Source organism: Rhinopithecus bieti, unplaced genomic scaffold (assembly GCF_001698545.2).
Source record: "Rhinopithecus bieti isolate Rb0 unplaced genomic scaffold, ASM169854v2 scaffold_38590, whole genome shotgun sequence".
In the NCBI taxonomy this organism is placed as follows: Eukaryota; Metazoa; Chordata; class Mammalia; order Primates; family Cercopithecidae; genus Rhinopithecus; species Rhinopithecus bieti.
This window is the reverse complement of record NW_016815931.1, coordinates 189,947-201,085: the sequence shown is the minus strand read 5'-3', so window position 1 is coordinate 201,085 and position 11,139 is coordinate 189,947. Positions and strand designations below refer to the sequence as shown.

The 11,139-nt window shown below is 39.5% G+C and overlaps 1 protein-coding gene across 3 annotated transcripts in view; it reads right to left on the bottom strand.

Annotated features, from left to right (window-relative positions):
• PCDH19 (protocadherin 19) overlaps positions 1-11,139 on the bottom strand; it is a 118,558-nt gene that overhangs the window by 53,714 nt on the left and 53,705 nt on the right. For all 3 annotated transcript variants that reach the window (XM_017854178.1, XM_017854177.1, XM_017854179.1), the window contains one exon: positions 6,537-6,595. In XM_017854178.1, the coding sequence (XP_017709667.1) occupies positions 6,537-6,595 (59 nt within the window). The remainder of the gene's footprint in view (positions 1-6,536; positions 6,596-11,139) is intronic.

The window sequence follows — 11,139 nt, the reverse complement described above, 5'->3', positions numbered from 1 at the left end:
TGGGTGCAGCACACCAACATGGCATAAGTATACATATGTAACAAACCTGCACGTTATGCACATGTACCCTAGAACTTAAAGTATAATAAAAAAAAAAAAAAAAAAAAATTATCTTGCAGGTCTTTTATGGTCATGATGGCCAGTTGGAAACACATGATTTAAAGTGTTTCACCATTTCTAGCTTTATGGCACATATTATGGAGTTTTCTGTAAATACTGTCATAATCCCACAGTTTAAACAGATTTAAAGTTTGTTTTTTAGAAATTATTCTCTGTTTTGTGAGGTGGGTGCCTGCCTACAAGCATCCATGTACCTCTGGAGGAAGGAAATGACCTGCCTGGATGATATTCAGGTAACTCCATTTTTATAACAAATATTTAACTTTCCAACCTGTATATTTTCTGGTGTCTGAAAATTTCCTTAATCCACAACACAAATTTGTCACTTTAAGCCAGAGAATTCAACTCTGAATTCAGCAGCTGTTGAAACTTGCTTGAAACATATGATGATGAGGGGTCTAGTATGGGGGCAATGTAACTAACCAGCCCTTTGAACAGGGCTTCCCAGCCTTGGCAATATTGGCATTTGGGGCTGCATAATCCTATGTTGTGGCTGTCCTGTGCATTATAAGGTGTTTAACAACATCCCTGCCCTTTATCTACTGGATGCCAGTAGTGACCCCCACTTAAGGGAAAAAACCAAAAATGTCTCCAAAGAGACATTGCCAAATCACCCCACAGTTAAGAACAACTGCTCCAGGTTCTTTATTTCTATAGCAGACTGCAGTGAACAGCCTGAACTTGGAGTCATTAGGAGAGGTAATAATCTATAATCTGCCACCTCATCTGTGTGACCCTGGATCTGATATCTAATGTCTTTAAATCTCAATTTCTTTATCTGTAAAATGTGTTTGCTAAAACCCCCTTCACAAGGCCATTTAGAAGACTCAAAGAGACACTGTACATGAAGTACCAGATATACATAAATGCTCCATAAATGGTTATTGTTTAATATGATCATTATTCTGTGTAGTAATGTTTTCACTGAGTTACAATTAAATATTATGTCCATAGTTTTTATAGTATTGGTATAGAAAGTTTATATTTAAGGAACTCTTCTATATCTTCTGTAAACAATAGTCACATACTATTAGGTTAATTTCTTCTAACATTAAAGAACAGAAAATAATAGTTCTCCTGTCAAATGGCGATCCTTCCTTTAATGAATAATGAAAACTATATCACTTGATGTACTTACTGCTTTGTCTTGATTTCTCAAAAACTTCAACATAAATGTAATGTTTAGTTGCAGTCAGTTACCTCCCTGGATGCCAGGGATGTCTACCTTACTTCTCCTAATTGGTTTTGCATCTGCCTTTCAAAAATTTGATCATCTTTTTTATAGGCATCTGAATGTTATAAACAACCTCAGAGATTTTGCTTTTTTAAATAGAAATGATNAAAAAAAAGAAATGATGGAAATAATAAAACAGTGAAGGATTAGCTACTAGGATGTAAGGGACTGGTAGTGTGAACATGATAAGTTGTGTAGTCTCAGAATAAAAAGCAAGAGGTATAACAACTCCCCAAAACCCTGGAATAGTTAACTCATTTAAAGATTAGTTTGCCCATCTGACAAACTAAGCACCACTTACACTGATCTTGTAAGAGCATTTAGTGGTTTAATGAATGGATTTGTGTAAGGCAGTTTAAGACCCAGTGAGCAAGATGCCGCAAATTGTAAAACAGCCTGGTAAATGGCTACTCACCCAAAACAAATAACAATTTATGCCAGGCATAAAAAATGCTGATTTCACTTGCTTTATTACCTGCATACCTCTTGGGAGATGAAGGACTTGTAAAACAACTTTTGTGGGACAATAAATTAGGGGTTCCTGTTTCCAATGATATTGCAAATGCACATGTTTCTATTACTGCTCTGGTGGCCAACAGAAAGACAGATATGTTTGAAAACACCTAGAACAGGGTTCTGCACCGAAGAGTTACTCAGCAGATGCATGACGAATGAACATCACACAAATTCTGACCCATATTTACCATCTGAAATATTAGAGCTCTTTTCCAAAAGACATAAGAATCTGAATGGAAAGAGGTTATATCTTACTAGTAGGTGATACCACATACCCAGGGAATGATATCTGAGGCTAAGAATGAGAAAGGAGTGAGAATGAAGATTATTATAACTGTGTTTAAGTAATACAAGGAAAATCCTAGAGTGGTTTCTGGACCACCTGTATCACAATCACCTTGGGAACCTGTTACAACTGGAGGTTCTCGAGGGATGGAGCTAGCATCTCTGCATTTAACAAGCCTTTCAAGTGATTCCAATGCACATTAAAATCCAGAAATCACTGGCTTAAAGAGAAATCTAGTGCTAGTCTTTAACAGAAAAATGCTAAGGTTTTCTTCAATTCCTCTCATGCATTCATTCAATAAACATGTACCAAGCATTTATTATATACAAGGCACCATACGAGGTGCTGCAAAAACCCCAGGACAATTTGGGTGGAAAAGAAAGCATTGTGCATGATTTAGGAAGCCAAAGCTCCTAATCCTTTCCACACTGAGTCAGTGCTTTGTTCATTTTCTATTTCATTTTCTTTGGGCCACAGCCTTATGCCCTGCTTGATGTTGTTCCCAAAGTACTGTAGGAGTGGATATCACACAGCAGCCCACAAAACAGGCATGAGGAAAGAGTGCTGCAGCAGGGACAAAGTACCTCTGCCGGCTTTCCTTGCTCTGAGAAGACAGCAAGAAACAAACAGAGCAGGAAGGAAAGCCATTCAGAAGAAACTCTGCACTGCCATGATTTGTTAATCTGGGGTCCTCACATAAGCCTCCTTGGGTACACCTGCAGGTTGCAAGTGACATTCTGAAAAAAAAAGAAAGAAAGAAAGAAAAAGAAAACTACAGAAATATAATGCTAGATTCCTTGGTGCATAAAATTATGGGAAGCCTGCCATATCACTTCCTTTTACCAAGGCTGAGCTCCTTTCTCAACCTTGATTTGTGCCTATGAGAACCCCCTTGCCCTCTGGCTTTCTGTTGGGTTTAGCCAAAGGAAGACACCAGCAGGAGATCAGAGCAGGGGAGAACAATGATATCAGGATATTGATTGCCTCTGCTCCCTTCCTCCAGGGTCACTTCATGATGACTGGATCCCTTGGCCAACCAGAAGTCACTGTTACTCTCAAGTCAGTGTTCCCTACATGCTGTCTTCCCTGGTCCTGTCTGAAGTATTTTTAGCTCCTCCAGTGCCATAATACTGCAGTATCCCTTGAGGTTCACTAACCATGCCCAAGCCTTTGTAAATGGTCCCCTTTGTAAATAAACTTTCCTCAAGCCATTCCAATTTAGGTGTGCCAACTATTTCATGTAGGAACCCTGACTGATGAAGGAAAGACCCAGAGATGGACAGTGGTGGCTGCTGTTCAACTACTCAGGGTAGATAGAGGTAAAAGAGGAAAAGATGCCTGTATGTAAACAGTCTGGCTAAGAATGCTAGCAACTGCTAAAGAATGCCGAAAAGAAGGGTCCAAGAAACATCCTTGGATAAGTAGAAAGTGAATAGAAGAAGAGAACATGGATAGAAAAATAAGTTCTCAGCCGAGCATGGTGGCTCACACCTGTAATCCCAGCACTTTGGGAGGTCAAGGTGGGTGGATCATTTGAGGTCAGGTGTTCGAGACCAGCCTGGCTAGCATAGCGAAACCCCATCTCTACTAAAAATAAAAAAAATTAGCCAGGCACAGTGGCACATGTCTATAATCCCAGCTACTCAGGAGGCTGAGGCAGGAAAATAGCTTGAACCCAAGAGGTGGAGGTTGCAGTGAGCCGAGATCGCGCCACTGCACTCCAGCCTAGGCGACAGAGCAAGACTCGGTCTCAAAAACAAGAAAAGAAAAAAGAAAAAGAAGTTCTCAAAGTTAGCCTGAAATTGTATTGGCATTCAAAGAAACAGGGACTTGATAGTAAAATTAAAACTGATAATCAGATTCAGAATTTCCTGGCCAAGAGCTTTTACCACGCATGTAAATGGATCTTCAAGAAACCACATACAGCATAACCCCTTTCAAACATTTCTGTGAGCTATTTGAACAGGCTTTGCATGACTTTATCACCTGGTGTTAGCCACCACTCTCAACATTTTCCTCACATTTTACATTTAACACAGTTGGTCCCCAGAACAGCATAGCACACAAGATTCCCTGTATCTTTCTAAGTATTATGCTTCGTCTATACTCAATTGACCACACAAATTCCAAGGCCTTCAGGGTTTCCCAAAGCCCTCACAGCTCTCTAAACAGAACCCTGGCAAAAATGCATGTGTCCCTGAGTTTTCAGGTGTTTCCTCTTGATCAAGGTGGTCCCTGGTTTTATTAAAAAAAAAAAAAAAAAAAAAAAAAAAAAAAGATATCTTTATTTCAGGCAAAATCAGGGAGACTTTTCAACCCAAAGAGTCCATTAAGTCTCGGTTGTGTGGCTTTTGTGAGTATGTGTCTAATAAACCCGGAAAAACATAAAAATAATTAACCCAAAATCAGAAAGTTCCAGAAAGTCTCAACCACGCTGTGGAATACATGTATCCCCAAAAGCCCATTAAATGTTTAAACATAATTTTTTATCTAATCAGTCCTAGCCTTGTAATATTGGTAGTCCAGCGACCGAGTGTAGATGCAAGGGTGCCTGGGAGTCCTTAGCTTTCTTCCCCAGCCTGTGACAATCAGACTCAATTATCAGGTTTTTTAATTTATTTATTTATTTTTCTTTTTGGTAGAGACGGTAGGGGGTGGTTTCACTATTTTCCCAGGCTGGTCTCCAACTCCACTGGCCTCAAGCAATCCTCCCAAACCATCAGCTTCCCAAAGCAGCCGGGATTACAAGGCATGAGTCACTGCGCCCAGCCAATCATGTATCGGTTTAACCTGCTATAGAATTCCCCAGGTACCCTATTATGGCCCAAAGGGCCCTGTGAGGCTAAAGGCAAGTCACTGTTTTTATCAAAGTTTTAAAAATGGAGCTTGAAGTAACAATCCGGAAGCAGAAAACAAAAGCAGGTTTCTGGCTACAAAGGCCACTCTAATCAGAGCACATAAAGAGGGTTATTTTTGTCTTTCTAAACAAATTAAGTCAGATAATTTTGAGTTCCTACTTTTTGCCTTTTATTCTGTGAGCCAGGAAATATCGCGAAAATGATTCCCTCCCAACCTCCAAAAAAAAATAAAAAAAAAAAAATTCCAAACTGTGCTTTTCACTGATAATACAAGGGCCCTACCCATTTTCAGACCCAAACTAATGATCGTCCTTAAGGTCACAAGCAATTACAGACCCCAATACAGATAAACTTAGCCATGGCTTTAGGGGTTACTGAAGCCCTCATGAATAAATAGACATGAATGCAAGTTACCTGAAGCTTGTTTATTCCTTGAAATCCTACTCTCTGGTGATGTAACTTTATGGGAATAGAGGGCCAGCAAAAAACAGAATTGCAAGTCTTCAAATCTGTACAGCTCTAACATACCCCTGGCTTGCTCTCTGTTTTCATTCTATTATTTACAAACATAACTCCAGAGTTCAATTTAGCTGCAGAGATAACCACTGGAGCCATGTAAGCATATTAGCATGAAACAGCAATAAAGGCACATTTGAATGGTAGTGACTGGTCTTTCTGCGCAAGAGGTTATCTTCTTTGCTCCAGTTTCCACCTTTTAGAGGGTTTCCCCAAACTCTTCGTCCCTTCTCGCCATTGGGTTAGCCCACTGCACCAGATGGGAATCTTTGCTTGGCAGTATTCACCTGTACTCAACATTATTTGGGCCCTGTACTAAATTAGACCAAACCATCACCATAAATCCCAACTTTGTTTCCTCTGAAACACTTCTAAATAGTTTTAAGAAGAATCAGGCAAATTTCTTTTTCTCCTTTCATCAGAAAGGAATGGATTAGCCTTCTGTCATTAAAATATCCTTAAAATGATTCAAAGTTGTTGAAATAGGCATCAAATCTCAAAAACTCATGGGAAAGTTCTACATGCATAAATATTTTTAAGGCTTTCCTTTATTTAAAGTGAAGAGCAACAACAATTTTGGTATCAACATGATTGTGAAAGTTTTCTACTGTATATTTCTAATATCACATTAGAAATATTAGAAATAATATTAGAAATTAGAAATAATATTAGAAATAGTGAATATTTGTAATACCAGATTTCTGTCACTAGATAAAACTATATTTTAATATAATCTCAATTTTATTTTTAATTTTGAGTGTTTATACATACATTTTCATACCAAGAAACATAAAATGTCAACAGTGATTACCTTTGGTTGATGAAATTACCAGTGATGTTTATTTACTTTTTTATGCTTTTCTCAATTTTCCAAACATTTTACAATAAGTAGGTTAGACATTCATTTTAAAATCCCCCAAAAAAATACGGTTTAAAATTTTAATCTGTGTTGCTTTTAATGTTAAATCAAGCTTAGTTGTAGCAATAAGCAAGCAAACCAACATACCTTTTGATTAAATGGGCTCGGCTATTCACGTAGTTGGAGTCAAAAGAATAGTTTTCAGTCTGCAATGAGAAGAAAAAATTAAAAAGGTTACATAGATGATTCATAAGTAGATTTCGAACTATCCTACTTAGAAGGAATTTTTCTTCTGGGCCAAGAAGCAGTGAGTGAATTGGAACCCAAGGCCACAGTGGAGCAGCAGCCTCTGCCTCCTTCAGGCCCTAGGGGCTCCTGGAGGCAGTAGCTCCCCACTGCAGACCAGAACAGCCTTGACACAAACATTCCCTAGAATATGACTGGCTACTGATCATGCAACCACTTACCGAGAAGAGATAACGTGACCTACAATCCTTACAGAAACTAATTGCTTCCCATTCCCCAGTGGAGAAAATTCTATGCCCATCAAATTGACTGGAAGTTCAAAGGTATTTTTATTAGTAGTAGATAATTAACATGTTAAAATATTTATTCCAAAGATATGGAAATGCAGGCAAGGTAATCCCCCACTGTGGATTTAAACTCTGCACTTCCCTTTGTTTCAAGACATTTGCTCAGTACTGGTTATGCAGGAAGGCCTTTGTTTTATCACAGATATAAAGGCAAACAAGCATTATGCCTAAAACAGGGTGAAGGGCAGTCCACAGGGGGTGCCAAAGCCTTTCATGTGAAACATGAAGTTTGCAAGCAAACCCCGGTCTCAGCTCCTATCATTAGAACACTGCTGCTTAATCTGGTTACAGCAGACTGCTGGAGCAATGGCTTTATAAAAGCAAATGCAGAATACCTGCCAGATGAAAGAGATGGAAAAACAGCTTGTGATCACCCAGAGGTTGGAAGAACTAGAGGGGAAAAGCCTTAGAAGGGTGAAATCCAGAGAAAAGTCAACACTAAAGTAACTGAATGTCCTGGTAAAGTGATCTCACGCCCAGCACTAAAGTACTACTCTTCTTGAACCATTGTATAATCCAGAAACTACCCAAACACATCTCCCCGAACCTCTTGCCATCCCACTAGAAATCGCCACCATTCCCACTGTTCCTTAGGAGCCTTCTGAAATTACTTCAACTGGGAGTGTGTGGAAAACAAAACACAACTGCTATCTAGCAAACAAAATAGCAGATTCCTCTCAGACCTCTACCTGTCAGAAACTAACTGTTCTAGGCTCCTAGATGCAGCCCTTGCTTCCAAGCTCACAGTTTGATGGAGAAGAAAACAGAACAGGCAATAGCAGATCCAGCTACCACATGGGCACCAAAGAGCCAGCAGTCAGAGTACAGACCCCAAGTGCCTACAATAGGTAGTAACGGGGATGGTGAATGTGTGAGAGAGAGGAGGAGACAGTACTTCAAAGGAAACTAAACCCCAACATTGCCCTGCACATACTCAGGTATGTTCACAAACCCACCCATGCCCCTCATTTGAAGATGGACCGTGTAATATCTACTCACACTGCTTTTATCTAGAAGTTTATATCCCCTTTTTAATGTAAACCCAAGCAATTTTTAATGCTATTGGAAGAATAGGTTGGGAGATTAAAAATCAAAAGGGTCGGTTCATTTCTGGTTTCTTTAGAGAGTGAATGCTGAAATTGTCACAAACAGGATTAGGAGGCAAACTTGAAGCTGTGTTAGGAATACAATCCAAGTATTTGCTGGAAGAAGTTTATCCAACAGTCAGTCAACCAACAAAGATGTTTAATTGTTGTACCAATATAACAGGTAAAAATGATGTTGGTTAAATGTGTTCATCTATGATATTCAGTACAATATATAATTTAACAAGTGGGAAGTTCACTACCCCACAAAAATTATGCTACCCTGTGGATGTGGTTTGGACCTGTGTCCCCACCCAAATCTCATGCTGAATTATAATCCTCAATGTTGGAGGTAGGGCCTGGTGGGAAGTGATTTGATCATGGTGGTGATTTCTCATGGATGGTTTAGCACCATCCCTCTTGGTACTGTCCTCTCGATAGTGAAGGAGTTCTCATCACATCTGGTTGTTTAAAAGTGTGTAGTCCTTCCTCCCCATCTCTCTCTCTTGCTGCTCTGGCCATGTGCTATGCCTACTCCCCCTTAACCTTCCACCATGATTGTAAGTTTCCTTAGGCCTCCCCAGAAGCCAAGCAAATGTCAGCATCATGCCTCCTATACAGTCTGCAGGACCATGGGCCAATTAAACCACTTTTCTTTACAAAATTACCCAGTCTCAGGTATTTCTTTAGGGCAACTTAAGAATGGACTAATACATCTGTTAAAACCCGGAATTGATTAAGCACTCAGCAGTTCAAATATTCATTTCACTCTGCAATCTTGGGCAAATTACTTAATCCCTGTGTGCTTCAGTTTCCCTCTCTATAAAATAGGGATAATAGAACATGAATCCAAAGGAGAATTTCAGCTGCGTTTATCAGACCCATAACAGGAATGGTGGGAATCCTGATCCCCTGCTTTATTCAGAACCTGCAACTAACTCCAAGTAGGATCAGGAATTTGACCTCATTCATGCAATAAAATAGTGACACATGCATGTTCCATCTCATCTTCCAAACTTACTAAACCATTTTTTCAAGAAGGTTAGTAAAGAAACAAAAACACAAAAGGAAATCTAGAGGATACCGGCTTTGCAGGAAAAGGATAAGCAGCAACCCAAGCTACTGTATTTAAAGAATCTGTCTTTACTACCTTTAAAGAAGACAGTTCTCAAGTAGAAAATTTTCCATATCTTTGCATATGAAGGCATGGAACCTGTGTGCACTGTGCATCAAATATGAAGCTCCATTGTGACCTGACCTCCAGGCATGGTGCCAGAGCCACATGTTCAGGCAAAAAAGCAATACCATGCACATTTTATCGCTAATGAAAATACTACTTCTTGGTCCTAATGCCATAATATATCTCATCGTGAGAATTCCCACTCCCGGGCACTGAGTTGAGAAGAGACAAGTCTCGAGGGCTTGTTTGTAATTACCTTAACAATTCTTCCCCCAAATACAGTTCTGTTAACTTTGGGCAGATGTACCAGGCATGATCTGCTACTGTAAAGAGGAGAATATCATAGAAGCTTATAACCTTCCTATCTTTCTTCCTCCTTTTTTAACTCCAAAGGAATAAACCACCCATTCTTATGGGTCCTGACCTTCAAATGAAAATATATTCCCCCAAATCAAAACAAACCATCATGGGCAGATGTCCCATGCTGCATCCTAATGCAATTAGTAGCGCTAGTCAATGTGGCAGGTTCCTAGAACCGATTTTCCCAGAATGGATGGGGCTATGCTGATTCACCCATTGTCTTGTGCCTTTGTAATCCGTCTCAGGTCTCTTTGTGAGGCAGCTGGGTTACAGTTATGGGAAAAATCTATGCAACAGAATTATTCTAATTGGACAGAATACACTATTCTGGCCTCATTAGTACTACATTCCAAACAACTGAGTTAACTGGCCATAGATGGGCTATTATATTATGGGTCTATATATACTGACATCAAGTGTTCTAGCTCATACTGGTTCGAGGTGTATGCCCAAACCCAACTCCTGTGCACTGAGAGAGTATATTTTTTCACACTTCTGGTGGAGCAAAGGATGAGATTCAGATCATCCTGAAGAAGGAAATATTTTCTTAATGAACAGTTTGTATGTCTTAAGCCAGTGGCTCTCGGCCCTAACTACAAATGAGAATCAACTCAGAATCTTCTTCTTGTAAAACATAAAAAATAAAAATACTGTCACCAAGGACCCACTCCAAGAGATTTTGAGGTAATTAGCCTGGAATTGGACCCAGGCACTGGGTGGTTTTTTTTAAAAGCTTTCCAGGAAATTTTAGTGTACCTCCAGGGTGGCAAATAACTGTCTTGAGCAAAGGACTGGCCACAGGCTCTGACCTAATGTGCTGCATTTTCTAAGGCAAGCCCAGTTGTTTAGAAGATGTCATTTCTTTTGTCAGATTATCTGCCAAGGTCATCTCAATATAGGATAAAGAACCACAGAAGAAATACATTCTTTAAGATATAATACAAAAGCCTTTTTTTTTTTTTTTTGCATGAATGTATTGGCTCTTAGTTAGCCTTATTTAATCAAAATTTGCTTGACATTATTCCAATACCTTCTCTAAGTATGCTAAATGGCAAATAACATGAAACATTTGAGAGAGGAAATTTTCTCTAAATGTCACATTAATTTCACTAGGAAATGTCCCCACTTCTAATGAGACAGGCAGGTTAACACAAGAACACAGCAAAGAGATAAGAACAACATTTGCTTTGGAAAAACTTAATTGTGACATTAAAAAAATGGGTCTAGAGCAAACTTTTTTATTTCATCTCAGTGGTAAATAAGAGTCACTTTCTTATTATTTAGTATATTTATCACAAATTCTTTTTCTTTTTCTTGAGACGGAGTCTCGCTCTGTGGCCCAGGCTGGAGTGCAGTGGCTGGATCTCAGCTCACTGCAAGCTCCGCCTCCCGGGTTTACGCCATTCTCCTGCCTCAGCCTCCCGAGTAGCTGGGACTACAGGCGCCCACCACCTCGCCTGGCTAGTTTTTTTTTGTATTTTTTAGTAGAGACGGGGTTTCACCATGTTAGCCAGGATGGTCTCGATCTCCTG